Here is a 25,400-nt window from a genome sequence, read left to right as displayed (position 1 = left end):
GGTTTGGTTAATGCAGGCTGCTGGAGCCATTTTATCCCTCGTCTCTTGTTGTGCTACAAAGGCCTCATATGGCCAGTTTGGAGAAGAGGAATGAAAAAAAGAAAAAAAAAACACTCCCTTGATCAGTTCAATACACTTAGGGGTTTTGCTGCTACAACCTTACCTGGTCTGGTGTGACCAGCAGCTTATGGGGGGCTATAACAAACTCACTCTACTGACTTAATGACTTTTCTGTTGTTGTTCTACTGTTACACCACAACTTTATTATTTCAAGGAGGAAAAAACCCACAGGTTTTATTACAAAGTAAAACAAAAAAATCAAGCCATACCTCACCAGTACACATGCTTGTTGTATCAAGCCTCTTGTCCCATTTTACTCATTCTTGTTGTGGTCACCTAATGATGATGTCATTAAAACAACTTACTTAAGAGAATCATGGGAAATGTAGGGAAATTCATTAAGCTGTTATCCTGTAATGTGGCTGCACGTTCTGTACACAGTGACCAGTGCTCAGCAGAAGCTCAATCGGCTCATTGGTAACATGTTTTGAAGGTGCATCTTAAAGCTTAAAGCTATAATCAGTCATGGTACAAACAGCTCTGCTTTTAATAAAAACTTAATATAAAGGGTGGTTTACATTAAAGTGTATATTTGCACTGAGTGAATAAGGGAAGGATTATTGTGTAGGTTTGTTAATTATGCAGTATGTGACTGATTCATTAAGCTGTTTTACTCTTTAATCAAGGATTATTTCAACTCAAGCGTTAGAAATAGTGGCGTTTCTGCTGCTTTGATGTGATTCACAGCTTGTTCCCCAGCTGTAGTTTTCTTTATATTTATGTCCTGTGGTCCTTAGACAAGCTGGCATTAAATCACTGCAGTACGTCCCTGTTACAGCCATAAGTCATGGCAGCATGTTTTCGTCAACAAAGTCTAAATGCTAAATTACATTACAGCAAAATAGCCTCATCTGGTTCCAATAAATCTCTTCTTTATCTGTGAATTTAGCATTCACAGATAAAGATTATGTCTTTCTCTTTAATGTGAGCATTGCACACAGTGGCAAGACACAGGAAACAGTCTCTCAGCTCTGCAGTTCCCCTCAGCTCTGTGGACGGTTTAGCCTTTTTTGGCTACTTGAAATGTTGCTTTGATCAGTAATGAGCATTTTAGAATTTTTCAGCTCATTGTTTTGGTTTTACAGCTCACAAAGTCATCAGCCTCCTTAACAGCCACCCATAATCCATCACTGTTTGCTGCCTGCCCATCACCACACAACAGACAGACAAAATTAGCAACAAGCTGGTGTAGAAGGTCAAACATGTCGCAGGTCAAGAGCCAGATATTTTTCTCAGAAGCTGGTGGAGACCAACATAGAGCTAAAAGGACAATGAATGTTTCTTTTGTTCATCAGATGGACAGAAGCATGAATGATGCGTCCACCAGACGTGCAATCCACATCTGGTGGATTTGTAAATTTACATATTAGACAACTGCTTTATAGGCTAAGTTATACTAATGTGTTCGGGTTGTTGTTTTATCCTCAAAGAATTAATCAATGCAACTTAAACTTACATTGTACCTACACAGTGCTAACACTACTTTAGTCATTTAATCCAAATTTGATTTCAGTAGAAGCACTGTTTCCATTTCTAGTTTGATGCGACATGACAGCTGCAGTGTTTTAGGAAAGAGTGGTTTGCTGCTTCTACTTGTGACTTCCTTCCTACATAAAGAAGTTCAGTATTTAGTGTTTAGTGAAAGAGATTGAAAAATTGAGAAATTATGGTTTGAAGCAGCAAATAGAAATAGAAAATGAACAGGACAACCTCGAAGTAGCCCCTGTGAATCAGAGCTGAGTTGCAACAGATTGAGGCCCCTTCACCTCTCCTGTACCACTCATCCCTCTAATGGCTTTTCCATCCGTGCCACTTCTCCTCCTGGACAAGCAAAGATTCAGGAAAGCCCTCCCCACCCCTCCCCAGAGTATGCCAAAACAAGGCACACATGTTAGAAATCTCTTCTTTTCAGCAGTCAAATGGATGTTTTTTTTTGTCTGCACACAGAAACGTGAGGACCGTATGAACACTAAGCAGGAAATGAATTAAGAGAAATTAAATGGAGAGGAACAAGGAGGGGGAGGTGGGAAGTTGACATGTGAATTAACCGGGGAGCTAGTTGTGTCTCTCATGTGCCAACTTTGAAACACATAAGTGTAGCTTTGTAAGATTTTTATATAAGCTTTCCTGTATGCAATTTTGAGTGAATCTGTTAGTGGGAAAGCGTTATGCAGTATGTTTTTCTGTGTTTATCTGACATTGAATCTTGATATTTGAGCACAGGCATGTTCATAGCAATCTGTCGGTGCCTGAGTGTCCTGTTTGGTTGAATGCTCAGTCAGTCTGTGTTTACTTGCTCATCTGACTCAAAGCGTTTGGCTCCAACTTGTTTTTTTGCATGTTGGCCACCAAGTCATGTACAGTATATCCAGTAATCCCAGACAAGGTCACCGTCTCCACATTTCCAGTCATTATCATGTTCCATGATTTCAGCCTGTATACAGTTTTATATTCTCCGCAGTCCAGACCTCTTTGCCTCTGACCAGAATGATTAATGTGGTTATCTTTGGGAGAAAATAGCAGAGGTTAAGACTGATGATTTGTAGTTTTCACTCTGGTAGCATCTGCCATTCCCCTGAGGCAAATGCCAATTTAGGAAACCCTCCTTTCTCATTATTTGATGTCTAGGTTCCTCTTGGCTGTATATGTGAGGAGTCTGTACCAGCCCATCTGTTGAGCAAAGCGATGTATCCCCCCCCAGCCAGACTCAATTCCCTCCCCTCAGCCTGCACTGTCACGTAGCACAAGTATGTGGGTTAGGTCTATGGGAGAGGAAAATGTTTATTTAATCCCTGCAAAAAGTCTGAAATGAAACTCTCTGAGCTTTTTTTTTTGACTGAGTTTTGCTTAAATGCTCTTTTCTATGTTTATTAATAAATCATTCATTCTTGATTGGCCTGTTGAAGTTGCAAACTAAGATGGTGGTGGGTGGCATGGCTTGTGACCAGTGAGTGTGCAGAGACTCGTGCAGTTTAGAGGGTTAAAGAGTAACCCAAGTTATTTTCTGTAGCTGCAAATTACAAATGTTCCCTAAACGCCTCACCTGCAGGCTATTGGTAGATGCTATCGGGGTGACTATGGACACTATGAGTAGCCTCTAGTCCCCACACTTCACTTTTGAACTTAAACCTATCTTGTCACATGTAATGTGGTGGGTGATAGAAGACTTTGAACAATTAAAGTAGCATCAGTTTAATTTTTATTGACCACTCAGCAGCAGCAGTTAGTGGTGGAACCATCCAAAGCTTGTACTGCACAAGTCTGTGACGATGTAGACCTGAGTCGTTTGGGAAAAAAAAAAAAAAGGGAAACTTCTTAATTATCGCCTACTGCATATGTGCTCACAGTGCTGTGCTCGTGCATTCTTTTCTTTATTGACTGTTTTCCAGCAAGACACCTAAATGTGTTGCACATATTACCATGGAAACCCTTTGATACCTTTGGCTTTTAAAGCCAGAAACAGTTGCAGAGCAGCCGGTCACAGTGTTTAGCATTAATAAGGTGATTCACTGTAAAAATGTTTGAGCAATCTGGAGAAGATTTACAAGCAGCAGCACAGAGCTGAGCAGCTGTGGTTACAGTGTGGACGTGATGCTCTTTGATTGCATATTATGTAACACAGGAAGTCCTTGGCAGATGTGATGTACAGCATGCTTACATCACATTAGATTTCAGAGGAATGTCTGAACCAGGAAATGAAGGTTCTTTATGCTATACAAAACTAACATATTTCTCAAATGAACACGTACACAAAATGTTTGGAACTGAATTTCACAGAAATACAAAGACTTTACATTACAAAGCATAATTTCTGCTAGAAAACAAATGGCTTTACGTTTTTACTTCTGTGATTATAGCAAGTCTCTTGACCTATGTGCACACGTCTCTATATATCGTCCACAGAACCTCGATATTCAGGTGGAGGATGCGCGCATACGACCCATCCTGTCATCATACCGTAAGCGGATCCCTGTAACAGAGGGCTATGTGGAGGTCAAGGATGGTGGTAAATGGAAGCAGATCTGTAACACTGAGTGGACCCAGTTTAACAGCAGAGTCATCTGTGGCATGTTTGGCTTCCCCGGGGAGAGGAAGTACAACACCAGAGTCTACAAGTGAGTATTCCACTACAGTACAGTATGTGTGGTCCTGGGTAACTCAGAGAGGAGAGTAGGACTTAGGGTTTCATTCACTAGTGGTCACTTATACAGAAATCCATGGTTTTATAAGGTATTGTGGAACAAATTGGCCAAATTGGGGTGTTTAGTTGAATAGTGACAAAATCTGGCTCTGGGCAGATGATCAACTCTGACCTGTTTCTTTACCACACCCACAAATTGGTAATTGCATGTTAACCAGTCCCCCTCAGCCTAACATGCACACAAAAACATGAATGCACATGTAGTCTGGATCTGGTTTCAGTGCAAACGAGATGACAGACACTCACACATCTCCACAGCAAAGTGGACCAAAACATTCATTGTTGACATTGATGAAACTGTTGGTGGTTCCAAAGATGCCATTTACTCTCTACACCACCTTAACCAGAGGCTGTGAACACAGAGGGAACCTCATTATTTCAGTGTCACAGGATCTTAACTTTATATTTTGCTTTTTCAGCTTAGTCAACAACAGCCCAGCACACTGACTTCTACATCTTATGTTGAGGTCAAATCTGTCCATCACTGATGCTGTCTCATTAGGTTTCCTGTTTACCCCCCGACCCCCAAACTTACTTTGTGTGTCTTTCTGCTGCTCTGTTGACTTTGTAACTGTATTCTGTATATCTAAAAATAATACATGCTTGCTAGTCGTGACATTCTCAGCATGTTACTGAAAAGGGAACCCTAAAGACTGCTGTCTGTTCTTACTGATTTGTTGCTTAAGAGACCCTTTTGTAAAATACAATTGTGTTTCAGTTCATAGTAAAATATATACCTAAACCCTTAAAATGTTTCATGTTTAAAATACATTGAAATATCCCTGAATCATGGATCTTTCAGTGTGTGGGTTACATGTTTGACATCACAAGCCCTTACATACTGAAACCCAACCTGGCTCCTGTATATCCAACATCAGTGCATTCCACAAAGCTGTGGTAATGTGTGAGTGACTGAGGAGGGACCTAAATTTTGCTTATACAAAGAAGTTTGCAGCCGAGCGGCCACAGGTTAATCGCGGCGTACCATAAAAACTCCAGCACTCAAGTTAACCTTGAATTTACTGTCTGCCTGGGCTGGAAGTTTCCTCTGCTTTAGGTAACCACAGCAGAGCGCGACGGCTCCTTAACTTTCCATCTACGTGTCAGCCTGCTCCTGCTTCAGCCCCATGAAACGTGCGGTGTGTTTTTACAGGCTGCCATCTGAAACGACGATGACACGGAGCCAAGAGCTGCCACTGTTTCATAATCCTGAGTCTGTCTTGATTCTGGCTCTCCTGTGTAGCTTCCAGTTTAGCTTTAACCAGAGTCAGTCTGAGGAGAGGCCAGATTTAAATGAAATGCATTTATGAAATATGGAAGTGAAGAATTCAAGGTTTTCTATGTTTTCTAAGTTGGAGATTTTTTGTTTCATTCCACAAAACACATTACAATTATTCAATATTTTAACCCAGAAAAAAATAAAATTATATATAAATATATATATATATATATATATATATATCCCTCAAATATGCATATATGAACTTCCATCTTGTTGTTGTCTTGGGAAAGGTAGATTTTTTTTAAAAAAAAGGGAAAGAATATAATCAAGTATTTATCAACTATTACTCTTGAAACATGTAATAGAAATATATAGAGAGAGTGAAATCTTGACATTCGGGCTAACCTCTGATTTCCTAGCTTCTGTAAGGCCTAAATTATACTCCCTTGCACTTGGAATCTGCACACCAACGGCACATGTCCTTGTAGCATAGTATCATAAGTTGGTGGGAACACAGACGTCCACACAGCCTTGCGTACACTCTCTGATGACTATATTTACGTCTTGCGAATGCAGAAAGTATAACACTAGTAATCTCTCAGTCAGTATTTTTTTCATTGGTCTTTCTGCAAAAAAATACAAAAATAATTAGTGTGCTCCTGAAGTTTACTTAGCATTTTCTTAGACAAATCATCACCCACTACATCACATACATTTTATATTATATTTTATATATTTTATATTTTTATATCGCTGTACTTTAACTTTCAGAATCTTAATACGTACTCCAGAGTTGGTCAGCACACAGTACTCCTCCTGCACTGCAGATGTATAACTTTGTTAGCTAATGTAATGCTTGCCTCTTGGTCTCCTTCTGGAGATGCTTCTCCTTCCAGCTTCTGTCATCAGTGTAATCACTGTTAGCCAGTTTTTACCTGTTTAGTTGTGTGAACTATGGGTTATGGAACATCAGTAGGCAAGACATCTGTTCCTTGTGTTTGTCGTTAACGCAGCTCTCCCTCCGCAGGCAGATTTAACAGGGTCCTTATGTTGCCGGTGGGGAGGCACAGCCCTAAAGACTAAAGTCAGGGAACAAAAGTCTCCTGTTCGCAGTAAATACCACAGATTATTGTACATGAAAAACTACAACATGATTGTCTGTGAAATGTGCACTGATGCATATCTGTAGCTATTTTTCGGTAAAGATATATCCCCCCTGCACAGAGGTGGGCATCGGCTGTATACCTGCATACACATACCATTACCCCTCTGATGTCAAGGACTGAGACAAAATGAATCAAACCCTCCCATCTGTCTCCCAGAAACAGCTGACCCCCAAAATCTCGGAGGATTCCAGGAATGAGTGAGGGAATCTCTCACTGTAATCCTTTACATTACTCATCACTGAAAGCAATGTACTTTACTGCTCTATGGTGTCCTCCGTTAAACTTTTCCTGCCTGGTAAATATCCCAGTCTGTTAAACTCCATGACCACAGTTAAATTTGCAGTCTCCAAGCCCAAACTGAGATGTCTCCAGTAATGTCACTTCAGTTATGTTGTCTTGACTTGACAAAGCTCCTTCGGAGCCACAGAGACATTATACACCTGTTTTCAAAGGCTGTGTTGAAGTAACCGTGGTTAATACATAAATCGACTCTGACGTGTAAAATCGATGTTCCCTTTTATTTAAAGGCCCACACTGGTGTGCATTATCATTATTATTCTGAAGTAAAAAGTTAGTAGTGTAGAGTAACATTCAAGTTGATCAAAGCTACGTTAAGAGGTTTTAGTGAGAAGCCAACACTCAGAGCCTCAGGACCTCCAGTTTATTCAGTCATCCCTCCATTAGAACACAGTCCTGATATGCATCATGTCTGTGTTCAGATTGCAGAGGAGATAGCAGAGCCAGTCCTCAGGCTGCGGCTTAGAACATTAGCCTTGGATAGCTTCCAGTCTGCAGCTTCCTACTCGCCAGCTCCCAAATGAAAAGCAAATGCTGCCTGTCCTGTTTTAATCCCTTTTATCACATATAAGAGATTAGCATCCCAGCAGACCTGAAAGAGTGTCATTAACCCCAGTTTGTTCAAGTTCATGTGGAAGACAATGAACTCTCCAGCTGTTAGCTAACCTTTTTTCTTGTGGTATTAATTACACAATATGCTAATGTAATTAACTTTAGGTTTAGGTTCATGGTGTCAAGATATAGCATTCTGATATTAGTCTAATAATTTCAGCTCGAGCCTTGGTGAATGTATTCATTATAAGATGATACACTGGCTTTTCGTGAGTTTTTTTGAACAGTAGACCTAGAGATCCAGCTGCACGTTCAGTCCCTTTGCCTCGAGCAACTTAATGAAATCCTATTTTCCCATCCACTCATAAATTTCAGGGTCCTTTCCTGAAATGAAAAAGTGTAGTAAAATAAATTGAGAAAAGAGTGCAGACATAATTATACACTAACCACGGTGTGTTTAAAACAGCATTCATTTTGTGTGTGTATTTTCCACATTCAGCAGACATTCACTTTGATTTGGATTCATATATCTGGTGAAAAGATATATTTTTTTTTTTTGCTCTGTCCTCATCTGTCTTTACTGATTGGTGCTGGGCAGGTAGCATACATCAGGTTAATCAGAGCTTTTCTGTCAAAGACTGCTGCCTGCTGCAGCTGGAAGCAGGGATGAGATGGATTAGACTGAACCCAGCATTAAATCTGCAGGCATTATAATCAAATCAATTAGATGGAAGACGCTAAAAGCCTCTGTAGAGCTGTGGAGAATGACAGAGTCAGGTGTTAACTCTCTGTGGATTCATCACTCCTAGCGATATACATTACCCAGAGTCCAGTGGTCTTTGGCTGATGTTGAACAACACCTACTTGTTTGTTGGAAGCTGAAAATGAATGACTTCTCGTCCTCCAAACAGTTTATTAAACTGCTTTCTCTCTCCTCCATCTGTCCAGAATGTTTGCTCGCAGGAGAAAGCCCACATATTGGGACTTCTCTGTCAACTGCACAGGCAATGAAGCCCATTTGTCCAGCTGTAAACTTGGCCAGGCTACATCACTGAAGTCCAACGGCACCTGTGTTGAAGGTTTGCCCGTGGTGGTGAGCTGCGTGCCTGGCAGAGCCTTCGCCCCGACGCCCATGGCTGGATTCAGGAAGGCCTTCAGACAAGAGGTTTGTACCTTAGTGTGTGTTAGACAACTGACAAAAAATATATTTTCAGAAACAGACTTTTTTTTAATTATTATTATAATATTATTATTAATTCTTTTGTCTGTCATCATCATTTAGACTATTTTGAGTTTTTTCAAGTCTTAAACAGATGTGAACAGAATGAAGGAATTAAACTCTGAATTCAGGTTTTAGAAATAGGAAATAATATTGTCTTACTATAATGATTCACTGTACACAATAATTGGGTACTTTTACACATTCTTTAGTGTGTAAAGGTCTTCTGTGTCCATGAACAGTGTCAGTAAACTCTCATGGTAAACAAAGCTGATGTAGGAAATGACTGCACTGGTTCAGCTCAGTTCACTGGCTCTAATGTAGAGGGCGGGTGTTTAAATGTTTTGGTCAGACATCCAGCCAACACTGACATTCAGAACTCAGTGTCACTCTGTGAACTGCAGCTGTAGCTGCTTTGGACATTTCTCATCAAAATGAATTATCATTGTCTCAGGGTTTCAGAGATGACATGATGTAGTAAAAGTCTTGGGACAGGCAAAGGAAAAACATGTATCTCCAGAAAGCATTGCCAATGTCAGCTAACTTTTCTTCTCCTCAGACGTCCTCAAGCATGAAACCAGGATCCAGAGTCAGTAAAACTGCATCATTAGGGCAGATTTTACACATTTTGCACTTGCTTGAAGAACTGCATACTAAATCATTCTTAAGCATTGTGCAGTTGAGAGATGATTGCTCAGATTGTGTACTTTAATTGTAAAAGGACCAGTTCACATGCACTGATTGCTCTGTTTTCTACAGGCCTGGTTCTAAAGGTTCTGCTTAGACCTGAGAAACTGTTCTCTCTTGCTTTGCTTTGTGGAGATACCTTTGTTAGAGAGCCTGTGTTTTGGCCATTGACCTTTGTCATCCATCATCATCCATCACCTTTGGGATGAAGTTGAACACACAGCTGCAGGACCAGGATATTTCACCAAACGTCAGCGTCCAGCTTCACTGAAATGTTCTCGTGGCTGAATGGGAGCAAATCCTTACTGCCAGGGAAAACATGTTCAACAGTCACATGTGGGTGTAAAGCTTGGGTGTCCACATACATTTGGTCATGCACTGTGTGCGTGCAAGATGATGTCATTTACATATGCATCACTGTGTCAGGCAGGAAGAGACTTTACTGTCTGACCAAAAGACTTTAGTGTGATGATTTTATTTGCACAAACCTTTAGTAAGTCTTCACTTGTTTCACTTAAAGCTCCTGTTCTGTTGCTGAATCGTGACCTCTGACCTCAGCTGTGTAGAGTAGAAGACACCCACAGCAGATTAAAAAAGGTCATGGAACTTAGTCTGTAAACAACCAGCTCAGCTTTTAAGAAAAAAAAAGAAAACTTTTTTTTTTTTTTTTAATGACAGCACCATGAAGCTGACATGAACTTCTCTGTGTGTGACTCTATTCACACTGTGGTGTGAGGGAAGAGCCTGCCTGCTCTCTGTCACGTTCCACAGCTGAGTGCCGGCCTGGGAGGGCCGTGCCTAACTTCACATCTCAAACCTTCCACCCAACTCACAGTCTGACTCAAAGGAATTTTATCCTGAAACCAGATGTTTACCATTAGGAAAAAAAAAAAAAAGAAAAGCTGACATCCCTGTGAGGAAACTACCTGCTGACTGATGTTACTACACACACTGGAGGCTTTGACTTACTCACTGATACATATTACATACAACATATGTGTCAGATCCTATTCGCTTATTATTTTCTCTTGATATTTCTCATATTTACCATGTTTATATTTATATATGTCTGTTTTCTTTTCATATCCATTTGGTTTATTTACATTAAGGTGGCAGCTAATGATTATTTTCAGTCCGTTTTTCTTTTTTTTTTTTTGTCAATTAATTGTTAAGTCTATAAAGTAATTAAATGAGTAAAACATTATTTGCAAGTTTTGAAAGTGCTTCCTAACAAATGAAATAATATAAGCACAAAGTTTCACGTTCAAATTTGTAACATGCAAGCTGCGTAAGGCTTAGTCCTAAACAGAAATCCATAACAGGAGGCCAGTGGTGTAGCAAACCCAGCACCAGGGTCCTGTGGGAACTCTGCAGAGTTAGTTCCTTAGTTTAAGTCAAGATGAGAGACACAAGAAGAGATGATTTGTTTTAACTGTAAGATGAGAAAGGCTGTAGGTTTCCACTGTTTCTTAAATAGAAACTGAATAACTAACTTTCTCAAAGTTCAGCTGGGAACCAAAGGAGACTTTAAGGTTTCTGGGAGTTGGTTGCCAGGAAATTCACAAATTTATTATTAATATCATGAAGTAGTGAAATAAGCTCCTCACAAAGGCAGTGTCCTGAAATCACTTGTTTCATCCAACCAACAACCCAAACCATTATAATACATTCAGTACTATAATAATATGACCCAAAAAGCAGAAAGTGCCAGAACCAGCTTGTTTCTTGATTTTAATAAAAGCTCTAATAATTAATACAGCATCAAAATTGTTGATTAACTGATTCATCCACTCACTGTTTCAGCATGTGATGTATTGACAAACGAATATCAGTCATTTCAGCGATGAGTTTCAATGTGTCCCATTTTTTTGATGATGAATATTTGAAGTTTTTAATGTTAATACCACTGAAAGGAGGAGGTGTGCAGTGAGGATGTGTTCCAGAGCCCACACGTTAAGACGTCTGGGTTTTACTTTGTGAATACAAATAGCAGTAAGTCAGATTTAACTGTGCTGCTAATGTGTTTACTTATAAAATTAAACATTTCCAGTTTGTCTAAACAGTTAATGGGAGAACCGCATTAATAGCATGTTCTATAAACATGGAGCCACCCAGACTGCTGCCTCAGCTTTCTCATCACAGAGAAGGAAAAGTCCACGTTCCAAACTTTCAGCTGAGTCTGTTGTTTTTGAATGAACCAGAATAACCTAAATATGTGGTTTTAGAATTTTTGAACATTTCAGCTTTTACCATTGGTGTCTATAACAATGTCTCTGTTTTATCTCTACAGCAACCGTTGGTTCGTCTGCGTGGTGGGGCCATCGTAGGCGAGGGCCGAGTGGAGGTGTTGAAAAATGGAGAGTGGGGCACCATATGTGATGATAACTGGAACCTGCTGTCTGCCACCGTGGTGTGTCGAGAGCTGGGCTTCGGTACGGCCAAGGAGGCCCTGTCTGGAGGTCGCCTGGGACAAGGTATACTGGTTTTATATTTTCTTTTTTTTTTTTGTGCAGGAAAAGTCGACTGACTCCTTTTCCAGCCTCTCCCACCTGCACATTCAGAACAGTGGGCTTCCTGTCTGGGATAACTCTTACGAAAGGAACATTTTAAGGATCTATAAGAATTTAATGCATAAAACAAGCCTGCAGTCTAAGCTAGTGCTGCTGCCCCCCCGCCCCCCGTCTCAGCCACCGCAGCCTCCTCTTCTGTGATAATCAGCTGTGTAATGCAGCCACTGGGAAAAGCATAAAGACATGAAATATGAGCAGCACACTCGTGTACAGACAACACAGCCAGGACTAAGTTAAGCTGTTCTTGTTGAATTATATTATTGTCTATGCTTGTGCGACTGTCTCTTTGTCCCATGCCAATGAGCTCAGAATGACAGTCTTTATTGTTTGAGCAACTGTCCGTGTATATTGCCTACATGGCATGTGATGGAAGGTTATGACTGTGACGCAAAAACCACATATCCCAAACATTTCAGGCAGTAATTCTATCCTTTAAGCTTTCCTCCTCATATCACCCCTCTGTGCCACCGAGCAGAGTATCATGAACTCACAGACCTGATGCTGAAAGTGATTTAACTTGGTGGAACAGGATTAGTTACATAGTGCGGGTATGGTGAGGGTGGGAATCCATTCCTGAGCTGGGATGAGCGCAGATATCTCTCTGCAAGGATAAACGAAAATTCCCGTGCATTGAATTTCAAAGTTACGATGTGCACTGCATGAGGGAAAAAACAGAAGGAAAAAACAAGAGGGAAAAGAGAGAACAAGAGAGGAAAAAAACAGACGAGACAAGGTTAGCTCATCTGGACGTTGGACAGAGTCTGTGGAGAACCGTGTTTGTAGTGACACTTAAACCTCTGACCCATTCTTGTCTGTTCAGAGGCCTGCTGGTTGGACTGAACTGATCACTGTCTATACACAGAGGAAGTTTTTATTCTGCATTAAAGCAGCTCTCTTTTTTGTCCACGTGGGTGTGTGCAGTATAGTGACAGTAGACTTGACTAGCTATGTGTACCACTGGGTCCAGCAGGAGGCCCTGAGTAACTCTGTGACTGGGAGCTGGATAGGGGCCCAGGTGAGAACAGACGGTGTTGAATGGCGGAACATCAGCAGTTTCTTTAGTTTGTACAGCGTTATCATAACTGATTATTACGAGTTCAGAACTAAGACTCAAGCTGTAATGAACCAGAATTATCCTTGTTTGCCAGTCTAGGTTTCACTTTTCGGAATGGGCAGGTATGAGAAGGACCCAGAAGAAGACATCCACTTTTTATTGACTAGTTATTTTCTAATGGAGGCCTTCAGTCTGAGCAGTCTCACTTTATGGTCTCCTCTAAAGACTTACTTCCCAGACTGCACCAGCAGACTTATATCACTGGCTGTATGGAGACGTTTATACCCCCCCCCTCCCCCCCAACTGACTAAAACGTGATACGGACCCACTTCTAAATTACACACTCAGCAGGTTACCCAAGGATATCCAGTTTTTAAAAATCCTAGCTAACCGGTTTGCAGGATAAAAAAAAAAGTTACCTTTAAGGGTGCACTGATAACTGGCAAAATGAATTTTAGACAGCATAATACCTGTGAAAAGAGTTTCCCTCTTCATAAACAAGCACATGCGGGACATTGCTGCTCATTCCAGTCATATTAGACACGGAAAATGTTGAAACAACGGGAACGTTCTTTCTCCACAATCATTTTCCATCTTGATTTCTCATCAGTGGCTCTCCGTAACCTCATGGAGAAAAACAAAACCCAGATGGAAATAATAAAACAAAAAAACTCAGATGGTGGTAGTACAGCATAACAGAGAGGGAAAAGATCACTACAGATGAAGGCAGGGTATATTAGTGCATAGCAGACATTTTAGAGTTTTCCGTGATTGATTACTCTCAAAATCTTGAATCACTTTTGATTATAATTTCCTCTGACACTGCTGTGATTTATGATTTGATACCAGAGCTGAAAGACACATCACAGACATCTATCGGATGTTATTATCATTTGTTTTCACTTCTCGGTTTCAGTTCCTCGTGTCTGTGTTTTTCAGGCATGGGCCCAGTGCACATGAACGAGGTGGAGTGCTCAGGATTTGAGAAGTCCATTACAGAGTGCTTCTTCAACAAGGAGGCTCTGGGTTGCAGCCATGAGGAGGATGCCGCCGTCAGGTGTAACGTCCCTGCTATGGGCTTCCAGGAGAGGGTCAGTCTCTTTGTTTTCATCAGAAAATACAAGAACATTCTCATGAGGACACAGACCGGTCTCCAGTGGACTTAGTCTTGAAATTACTGCCTCTGCCCATAGCTGCGTCTGAGTGGAGGTCGTAACCCCTACGAGGGCCGTGTGGAGGTGCTGGTGGAGAGGAACGGCTCTCTGGTGTGGGGGACGGTGTGCAGTGAAGGCTGGGGAACCATGGAGGCCATGGTGGTCTGCAGACAGCTGGGCCTGGGCTTCGCCAGCAACGCTTTCCAGGTACGAGTCACAGCAGCCAGGTTGGGTGGAAATCAGCCTGCTTGTGTCTGTTCTGAATGTAACAAGATTTTTTTTGTCCAAAGTTTACAACCTTTTAATACATTTCTGAATTTTGCTGTGTTAAATGTCCTTCCAGACTATCAGACTTAGACTATACAAATCTGAACACTTTAAGTTTTTTTCAGGAAAAGCTCTGATTTTTCACTGCACTGCACCTTACAGAATTTTTTTTATTTGCTACATCTACAGCTACAAAGACCAGTTGGTTGGATTATGCAGTAACACTCCAGTTTACAAGACCACAACTAATTACTGAGAGGATTTGTCCTGCAAATAACTAACAATAGATCAATTAATAATTGTTAGTAATTGATCTATTGGCACAAATGGAATATTATATTCATAATTATGTTTTTATCAGTATATAATCACCTGAAACAAAGAATTGTTGTGTTTTTGTTAGCTTAGAATGAGACTTTCATATCTACATACAGAGCAGGTTTGTACAGAAGCCCAGAGCGGACAAACCACACACTGGCTCTAGAGAAGGCCTTTTGTGTTTGTTCGCAAACAATAAGGAACAATAAAACCTGATTCTGTTCAGACTGGACTGAAGAGGTCCTTTGGCCACTGTGGAGCCAGTTAAGACAGAAGACTGTAAAGTGAGAGCTTTCCTCTGTCCTGACTCTGCATCCAGAGGATCACCACTATCTGCCAGCCGCACTGAAATGCCCTTGAGCTGGCCAAGAAAAACTCTTACTCCTCCAAGTTCCTAAATACACTGTGTATGGTGCAGCAGTGAAAGTGGTGTAAAAATAAACCTGCCACATCCCCACCTTAATCTCAGAGAGTCTTCTCCTGATGTGATCTAGAATGGTTTGTCCTTAGGCTCTCTCTTCTCCTCTTCTCTCCTTCCTTGGTCAAACTCAGCTTCCATTTCTTCCTTCCCTCCCACTTCAGTTGCGCGTCTCCTGTCTCATCAGTTAGTAGCCTGTTTTAATTAGCAGCCAGCGAGGTGGGATCTTTGATTATGGCCTTCTCTAAGAGGTTTAAGCACAGGTTTTACTGACACACAACCAGCGTCATATACTGCAGCCCCAGCTTCACACTAAGGCACAAGTTAAGTCTGAGCTTATGTTTTTTTTTGTTTTTTTGGTGTCCAAGTGGCCAAACACAGGTGTTTGCAATCCGTCTCCTGTGTACTTTAGGATTTTCCATCCAGAAGCAAAGTGAGAACCTTGAAAATTTTTCATCAAAGCTCATTTGACTTGGAAATGAAATACTACAGCCAACAGATTTTTAGTCTCTGCAGTCCTGTCTGTAAAAGTAGTGAATGGAACATTGATTTCACTGCATAGAAACTAAGTAGAATATTAATGAGACTGTACATTCACAGTTTCAGTGCAAATCTTAGCAGCTGAAAAAAAATTTTAGCAGGAAAAAAAAAAGGTCAAATCCATCAGCAAGAAATTTTAGTAAACCATTAAATCTTCATAAGTGAATAAGATTAAGTTAATATACAGTACTGTACAGGAATCAGCCTTAGTGCCACTGATGGTTGTTCCATTTATCCTTTTTCTGAGTAATGTAGGGCAGGTTTTCCACTGTGGAAATACTGAGAATTAAAATGATAAATGAGATAATTAAAATTTGAAAATATTAATTTCATTTTCACGTGTGAAAATGTGGAATTAACTATAAACAGAGTTTTTATTTCACAAACTGAAATAAAAACTCTCTGTACACTTTAATATTTCATTTAATATTGGCAGCCATAAACCTCCATACATCCCCACTGAGGACCACTGTCCTGTGTTTCTATGTGAGTAACAAACAGCCCTCTGTTGTTAAAAACTGTTAACCGTGTGAACTGTTGACCCCTGTGGGGACATTAAGATAAAGACCCTTCTTTCCTTAACGACGGGGAAATTGAGCGTTGTAACCACAGTTTAAAGTGCAGCATGATAACAGTAACAGCAGGTGAGGAGGGGGCTGTGATGATAGGATGGCAAGACTGAGAAGGACTGTCTGTTGTAATCGAAGTGCATTTATGATGTTACAGTTCTTATTATATGACAGCTCCATTACACATTCACATATTATAGACATGGGTACACATGCTGGCACTTCAGTATATATATATGTATGTATGTATATGTATATATGTGTATGTGTATTTATTTATTTATTTATTTATTTATTTTTACAATGAGGTCATCTCTGATATTTTGGTTGGAATTTCAACACCACATCCTTGATACAATATTACCCTGTGTATGATGCTGTGGAAGGACGGGGTGCGCCGTCTGGTGGTCACTGTGGAGAATCACCTTTACTCATAACAATTCATGGGGTTACTTGAAAATTTTCACGATCTCCTCAAAAAAGAGCCCAATGTTAGCTTAGTATCATCACAATAAGAAATTATACAAGTTTATATTATTTAGAAATATAGTTACTTATTACTTAACAGATTTTCATCAGTTGCCATCAACAACATATCATCACCTATGTGTAATCTAATATGATGCCTTTTTCAGATGAAACTGTACAGTAGTTGACAGTGTAACATTAATGCCTTAGTAATAATAATCCAGTTATATAATAATAATAATAATAAAAAGAAGAACAACAACAACAACTATATATCATATATACATAATTATTAATTAATTATCATTCAACTTATGTAGTATTTTGTATAGAGATAGTACCACTTAAGTAAAAGTCCTGTGATAGTTCTTCTTACACGGCTAGAGAAATAAAAAATGACAAAAAATAAATAGTAAGAAGAAAAGACCATGGTACTTGAATTAGGTTTCACTTCAGGCTTTGTAAACTGTTTAGTGAAATCCTCCCACATTTCAAAATAAAACTAAATCTCGGCCAGCTCTGATCAGTGAAGCATCTTTATCATATCAGAAATGAATGTAAGCAGTCACAGTGCATTATATCAGAGATGGATGATGTGTGGATGTTACCCTGATGTCAGCTGTGAACCGAGGGTCATGTTTTCTTGACAGGAGACATGGTATTGGGCTGGTGAGGTGAGCGCAGACGGTGTGGTGATGAGTGGAGTTCGCTGCTCTGGTACTGAGATGTCTCTGTCCCACTGCCTGCACCACGGGGCCCACCTCAGCTGCCCGAAAGGAGGGGGACGCAATGCTGCTGGAGTCTCCTGCTCTGAGAGTAAGATATTCAGCTTCAATCAGATTCATATGTTGTGTTGTGTTTTGACATGAGGTGAAGGCTGTTAGATGTATTTTTCAGAAAATGTGTTAAGAAGCTGTGCAGTGTTACATCAGGAAGGTTTGTCTGCTGCCTCTTTTCGATCCTGAACGCCGTATGGTCATGAGTGAATGAATAAAGAAAAGAAGTCATTGACATTTTCGGTTTTAATTACACCTTGACTAAGAGCCTTGGGCATTTAATTTGGCAATAAGCTAACATTCAAACTGAAAAGCTTTCACTCTTACTCTGTTTTAATTCAACAAATGAAATTTTTTCTGCCACTGGAGAATCTCTCCCTCAGAAAAATGTTTGCATAACCCAAAGTCCAATATCCCTACTCAGTCCTAAGAGTTTCACAGCAGTTTGAAGCAGAAACCACTCATTTACTTGCCATATATATATTTTTTTTCGTGGCCATGGAGAGCCATTTCTCTGAGTTTCTAAATATGTTTTGTCTCTATCTTCTTCTCTGTGGCTTTATCTTTGGTCTTCCTGTCCACAGCGGCTCCTGACCTGGTGTTGAACCCTCAGGTGGTGGAGCAGACCACCTACATGGAGGACAGGCCCATGTTCATGCTGCAGTGCGCATACGAGGAGAACTGTCTGGCCACCACCTCCACCCAGGTCCCAGCCAACTCCTACCGCCGCCTGCTACGATTTTCCTCCCAGATCCACAATAACGGCCAGTCTGACTTCAGGCCGAAAGCTAGCAGACACTCCTGGGTGTGGCACGAGTGTCACAGGTCAGAGTCAGAGTTCAAGGACTCTTTAATACAGATGTCGTCATTTGATAATTCCACCCTGGCAGTCTTTTTTCATTTGCCAGACACCAGAGGAACCTGTTTGCTCATACAGGCTGTTAAATTTGTGAAATACTCAACAAATACTTCAACAGTTAGATGAGCTGTGTGCATTCAGTATAGAGGTAGAGCTGTGAGGCGATTGAATACTTGTTGCTAAAGGAAAAATTAAAGATATTTAAGTGTAATATTGGCAGCATAAGTGAGAAAATCCATACTGACATTCAAAAAGCCCAATTCTGTATCCCGTCTTACAGACAACGAGCATGCTGATACACGTGGCATTTAACATACAGACGCTGACGTTTATTTGTGGAAGCACTTATAACCTGTTAAATTCCAGAAGCGTAAATCACGGCTTATTTATAAATCACAAACATAAAGTCCTTTAAAAGATTTTTTTATAAATAAGTCGTTTTTTTATTGTAGGTTTTGAAATTCATGGAGACGATGTTATTCAATAATGTTACCACATAATTGAAGAAGACGTTTGAATAACTCAGAAAACAACATCTGAAGTCAGACGTAGTTCAAGAGAAGAGAGATGACTCAGCCCCCTCCGTGACCTTTATCTGGAGCAGTTTTCTCTTCCATACGTTCTTCTTCCCTGTAATTGACCGTGTGGTGAAAGCTAAAGCTGCTGTACATAGCACTGCAAGAAGTCCCACATTTCTGTGGTTCCTATTTTGGCTGGAGGAATAGTTCAGTGTTGGCAGCTTCACACCAGCTTTACACAAGTCAAACCTTTGGCACCTTTGACTGGCAGAGCTTTACAGAGCAAGGCCTCGATCGCTGGTGCACTTTGTTCATCAGAGACTGGAGCTACAGTAAAAAAAAACCAGTGCCATTCATGATGTGCTTTTGTTTGGTATTTTCACCATGAGTAGGTTTGTAAAACCACATGTCTTTGTGTGTGTGCAGGCATTATCACAGCATGGAGGTGTTTACCCTCTATGACCTGTTTAGCCTCAATGGAACCAAAGTGGCAGAAGGACATAAAGCAAGTTTTTGCCTGGAGGACTCGGAGTGTGATGAAGGTGAGAGCCACGAGAAGATTCCTTCTTCACTTTTCAGAAAGTTATGAAAAAAACTTTTTCGCATACTGAATAATGGGCTTCTGCAGCAATCAGTGGCGCCTCCAGGGATTTTGGGCCCCATGAAAACATTTCACAATGGGCCCCACCCTTTCTCCACCGCAGGCCAAGCCAACTCTGAAAATATAACACTGTATAGACACACATGCAACATTTTCCATACAGTGGAATTCACTGTCATGCAAGTCTCATACCCTGTATAGGAACTACGCTTAAGGCCATCTCTTACAGTTTGAAAGGAAAATTCTGTTAACATTAATGAATAACTTAAAGCATATAACTTTAAATATACATTATTATACATTAATAAATTAACCATTATAATCTATAGAATGATATAACAAATAAAAGAATAAAATCAACAACAGACCAAGTAGAAAACAAGCAGCTGTAAAAGTGGGACGGAGAAAAAAAATGGCAGTGAAAAGGCCTGATGGTAGCACGAGAGAAAAGGTCAACAAATCAATATGTTTTTTCCCACTTGAGGTCTTGACTGTGCACAACAAATCTTACGGCACTCCAGCCGTTACCTTGAGATATATCTTGTTCTCAGCCTGTAGGCATCGTGTGTAGTGATCCAGTATCCATAGCCATGCCATTTAACAGTTATCACTGGCCCTTGCTCAGCCTTAAGCCTCCCCAGCAAATGTAGCTACATATTGCAGCGACGCAAACTGCAACAACTGTGATTGGTCAGCTTGGTAGCAAGTCTGTCAGTCACCAAAGGGGACACACAGTTAGTAACTAGCAGCTGAACATATTGGAGCATTGACTGATTAAAGAGTCAGATATTTTTCACTGAAGTTGGTAGAAACCAACTGGTGGCCAGAAACACTTCATTACCATCTAATCTTTCATTTTGTAATGTCTTATTGCAGGTATTGAAAAAAGGTACGAGTGTGCTAACTTTGGAGAGCAGGGTATCACTGTGGGCTGCTGGGATACCTACAGGCACGATATCGACTGCCAGTGGGTCGACATAACTGACGTCAAACCCGGAGATTACATTTTCCAGGTAACGTTTCCCATCTTCAGTTCTTCTTTTCCTCTGACTAAAGAGTGACATTATCTCCACTCTGCTGCCATCAGTCCTATCCTTTCACACCCATCCCTGACTCAGTCATGTTCTCCCTCTTCCAGATAATAATTAATCCCAACTATGAAGTGCCAGAGTCAGACTACACCAATAACATCATGAAGTGCAGATGTCGATATGATGGCCATCGTGTGTGGATGTACAGCTGCCATAATGGTGAGAGCTTGCAATAATTCAGAGGAATACCTGTAATATCTGACCTTGCAGACTTTTCCACACATAGAGTTTCCTTGAGTGGGTGGGAGTGTATTTGGTGTCCCATTTTACCATTTTTTATTTTGACTCTTCTATCCATCCAAGAGAATGATGCCATCCATGAGTGATTGGAAAACACTGGAATTATCCTTTAACTTTTTACGTTCTAACCCAAAATGAATTACAAGTATGTTCTGATAACGTAACTGTCAGAGGTTGTCAGAAAACCTCAAACTCTCAGCTCAGTGTTACATTAGTTGACCAGACCTAATTCACTGAGCTCATAATCAATCAATGATCAATGAATCAATGAATTCCTCTAAAGATGTTCTGAGCTTCATTATTTCTGCAGTGACAGATGATTTTCATTTACCACATCATTCTGCAGTCAGTCTGGACTGTGCTGCTGCTTTTCTAGTTTCAGAAATATTTGAATTATTATTTATCTTATGGATGTACTAGTCATTTGTTTGTAGTAATAGTTTGACAAAATAACTGTCCACTCAAAGATTAATGGGCTTTCAAACCACATCTCACTGTCTTAATCTGGAGACAGAATAACATGAGGATGGAGCTTTGATCATGATCAGATGGTGTCATATCGGGGTGAAGATTATAATCCCTGCCTCTGCTCAACTTCATTTGCAAATAAGGACATGGTTGGAAGCTCTGGAAAAAGCTGTTTATTATTATTATTGTTATGTGAGACTGGTGTCAGAGGTGGTGACTGTCTGCCTCTGCTGCTCTGCTAGGTGGCTCCTTAAGCACTGAAACAGAACAGACATTCCCAGGCCTCATCAACAACCAGGTGACCCACAGGTAAAGACAAAGCAGAGGACAGGAGTCGACTGGCAGTTGCCTCCAGCAGGGAAGACCGTCTGAAGTCCGACAACCACTACAGAGCTCCATCAGGGGTGGATTCTTCCTGCTAGCCCTGCCCCGGTCAAGCTATCTTTTTATGTTCCTTTCATCCATGTGGCAGCAGCTTTCTTTGACCCTCCTCCCTCCCTTTTCTCTCAGTAGAAAGAATATTTGATTTCCCCTCCTGTCCAAACAGAGGCAGCTGCAGCCTCACCAACACTTCCAAGATCAGGAGGCAACGGCAAAGCTCTCTGTATGCCCTGTGTTCTTTTTTTTTCTTTTTTCTTTTTTTTTTTGAATGGGTGATGAAATAACCCTTCTGGGGGAAGTGGCAGGTACATTACATCATTGGGAAGTGTCATCAAGAATGTGCTTTCTTTTGAAGTGCAGTGCAGCACTTTAAACAGTACCCTGCTGCAGTGTGTTTCTGTTCAGAGCTCAGCCCGGAGAGTTTGGATGTCTATGGACTGCGAGGAGTCATGGATAACAACAGCAGTGGTCTGTGTTTGGAAATAAACGTGGTATTCTTCCACTTTTCAACAGTCTCATAAAGTGCCTGCCTTTTACACACTGAAGTCCACATACACTGAGGTTATGTTACACAGTCAAAATGAACATTGCTTTTGCATGTGAGTTATTTAAGCTGAAGGTGCAGTCTTCACTGAGGAGTTTATGCAAGTGAAGCTGTGCCACAATAACGTCTTCAAAAAGCAAACAGGCTGTTCATCACCTGTAACAAGTGCTACTTGCTTGGTTCAGCTGTAAGGCTATTCTACCATGGCTAGAAATGCTAAACATGCTAAAGTGCCTTAAAGTGCCACAAAGCCTTTTTTTTTTTTTTTTTTTTTTTTTTTTAATTAATAATTGGGGCATTTACTCTCTGATCTGCTCTGCAAACTACATTGACAAGACTGGAGTCTTTATATAAAGTCTGAAGTTCACATTTTAAAGAGCAGATGCATTTGGGTGAGGTGGTGATGAATAGCGATTTGGGAGCAGTTTAAGTTTGTCCAAGAATAAAATCGCGTGAGCAAAGAGGTTTTCTTTTTTTACAAGCACTGTCAGATAGACTTTCAGTTCCTGTAAACAGTGAAAAGCAAAATATTCAGATTCACACTTGGGTCATTTTTTTGCCACTTTCCCATTGGTCACTTGGGGAAAGATCAGCTTACAGACATTGTCTCACTCTTTTGATATATTCACAACTCTTTCCTCTTTATTAAATGTAGCAACATTTTGTTTTTGAAGCTAATATGGGACCTCATGTTTCTTTTGTCCTTGTTCAGTCCTGTTACAAAATGTCCATACTCTGAACTTACCATCCTTTAAGAGCAGCTTAACATCCTCTAAAAAGATATATTTTTTCTTACCTCCAGTGGTTTAACATTTGATCTTGCTGCAGTGGTGTAGAACTGTACTACAGGGTGTATCAGTACACTGTAACGTCACTGTGGGTGTGGTTACTGGTGCAACAGGATGCGTGGCTTACTGTACATGCATGTTAGTGTTTCCACTTCTGGCCCCACATGCATGTTCCCGCTCAGCCCAGAGACTTTACATTGTCATGGCACCACACAAATAAAGCTCACTTTTCTATGCTCTGGGAAACTTTTACAAATAAATTGGAAGAGTGAACACCAACCTTATTTGCAGTTCAGGGTATCTTGCCAACAGTGTCACAGATGTCTCTTTTATAATGGTGGTCTATGGGAAGGCATTTTTTTCGGCTGCAAGGGATTGTTTTTGTTGTAATACCGTGAGTGGACACTGGGGTAAACTTTCAGCGAAACCGAGTGGAGGCACCAGCCACGGACAGAACACACCTCTGACGTCACCCAAACAAATGTTAAACAGACTGAAACTGTCAGCCACAGAGGGCAGTGAAACACTGCTTTTCAACTTACTCTTCAAACATAATCCTTTTAATTAGTCCAGCATTTTTTTTTCTGTGTGGTTTCTTTTAACAAGTCTCATCAGAGCTAGTGCCTTATAATTTCCCAAAATAACTGTGCTTGAATGTCTGACTACATCATTCTCAAATGAGACTCAGAGTAAATGGCAGATTTGTTCTAAAGTATTACTTTGTCCATTTAAAATTAAATTGCATGCTCTGTAGCATCCCTGCCTGTGCCGTTGGTTAAGCATTGGTTTCTGTATATGTAGAATTTCTTCACACATAGCAGTGTAAACTATAATGCCACGGTCACACCAGCGTTTAGAATGGCAGAATTTGGTGGTGATTTTGACACATTCCAATTGAATTATCGTAGCCAATTAGTGGATTTGATCACAGAGTCAAAGTAAATCCATGGGAATTGAACTTTGAACTTTGACCCATGAATATGTGCTGTTGAATAGTAGCAAGCAGTCTTGATGGTGCTGACCTTTGAAGGGGCAGAGAGAGTCCAAAAAGAAGCAAAGTGATCAGCGGTGTGTCACCACTCACTCTTATTTAACAGGCCTTTGTCAGAGCATCAACTGCAGTTATGAGACCGAAACCAATGGTGCAAATGTATTTTTAGAATAAACTGTCAACTTATTGTATCATTAGCGACTGAGCAAAGCTTGAGTAGTCACTACATCACCAAGTTTCTGAAACCAGATGTTTTCGGGCTAATGTTATTTCTGACTAATGTTTTCTTCATACTGTATTAACATGGACCTTAGCTTAGCTGCATGAGCTACCGAGCACCAGGGCAGCCTCTTTCAGGGTAGATAGCAACATAAGACATTGTACAGTTTAAAATCTTACCATCACCACTGATAACAAAATGCTGTCTGTCTTTAGCAAGTTTTTTTTACATTTGTGTCCAAGCCCCTGCCAGCTCAGCTGTCAATCAAACATGGACAGCAGCACGCCCATTCAGAGCATTTCAGATGTTTCTACTAAGAGCCTTCTTTCTTTTAATAATCATAAAAAAGTGATATGTTTAAAAAATCCCTTTGATTGCTTTATGACACTTCAGTCTACATGTTGCTGCTCTGTGTCTTAGTCTTCCACAGCCAGCGGCTCTGTGATGGCTCCACATGTTCACGTAGAACCGTCAGAGAGCTCCACCTGCTTTCAAAGACAGGAAAGGTCTCAGCCATTTCCTCTCTCTGCTTTATATGTTGTCTTTACAAGTATCTGCAATAGCCTTTTTCTCATGTTTAGACAGATTTTATTCTCACTATTTGAAAAAAAACCCAACGCATTGGAGACTTACTGTCATTGAAGTTAGGTTTTTACGGTTTTACTCCTCTGACATTTGTACTATAATGTGTGTGAATCCTATTTTATTGTACATGTTATCATGGTGCTATCAAACTGGCCCTCTGTTTTCTGAGGGCACAGTACATGTTGAACAGCTACATTATGTATACTAACAGTATACTTGAACTGAGCGTAAGAAACAATGTGCTTTGTGTGTTCAACTATAATAAAGGTCAGAGTTACGGAGCAACCAGTCTGTGCCGTTCACTGGTCTGGTCTTTCGGCATCATCTTGTTTTACCCAGTGTTTCTCTTGAATCATAAAATATCTTTGATATTTTGCTCTAACACATATGTAGAAACACCCCTAAAACTGTACGTAGACCATCACATGACACACAAAAAAGGTACAGATACACAATATCAGCATCATTAAAATGCAGTGACTTTTTGCACACTGCCATCAGTTGGTGTGTTTGAAA

At 40.5% G+C, this 25,400-nt stretch overlaps 1 protein-coding gene across 1 annotated transcript in view; it reads left to right on the top strand.

Moving 5' to 3' along the window:
- Nucleotides 1–25,165, top strand: part of loxl2b (lysyl oxidase-like 2b) — a 38,645-nt gene extending 13,480 nt beyond the window's left edge. Inside the window, exons 5-15 of the mRNA XM_041042815.1 lie at nt 4,024–4,235; nt 8,507–8,723; nt 11,755–11,938; nt 14,028–14,179; nt 14,282–14,449; nt 17,473–17,638; nt 18,183–18,423; nt 19,402–19,517; nt 20,453–20,589; nt 20,715–20,826; nt 21,618–25,165. Of these exons, the coding sequence (XP_040898749.1) occupies nt 4,024–4,235; nt 8,507–8,723; nt 11,755–11,938; nt 14,028–14,179; nt 14,282–14,449; nt 17,473–17,638; nt 18,183–18,423; nt 19,402–19,517; nt 20,453–20,589; nt 20,715–20,826; nt 21,618–21,688 (1,776 nt within the window). The 3' untranslated portion in view covers nt 21,689–25,165. The remainder of the gene's footprint in view (nt 1–4,023; nt 4,236–8,506; nt 8,724–11,754; nt 11,939–14,027; nt 14,180–14,281; nt 14,450–17,472; nt 17,639–18,182; nt 18,424–19,401; nt 19,518–20,452; nt 20,590–20,714; nt 20,827–21,617) is intronic.
- Nucleotides 25,166–25,400: the final 235 nt, after the last annotated feature.

The sequence above is a fragment of the Toxotes jaculatrix genome, chromosome 7 (genome assembly GCF_017976425.1).
Source record: "Toxotes jaculatrix isolate fToxJac2 chromosome 7, fToxJac2.pri, whole genome shotgun sequence".
Classification (NCBI taxonomy): Eukaryota; Metazoa; Chordata; class Actinopteri; family Toxotidae; genus Toxotes; species Toxotes jaculatrix.
The sequence above is the reverse complement of the archived record's forward strand: the minus strand, read 5'-3'. Positions and strand labels throughout refer to the sequence as shown.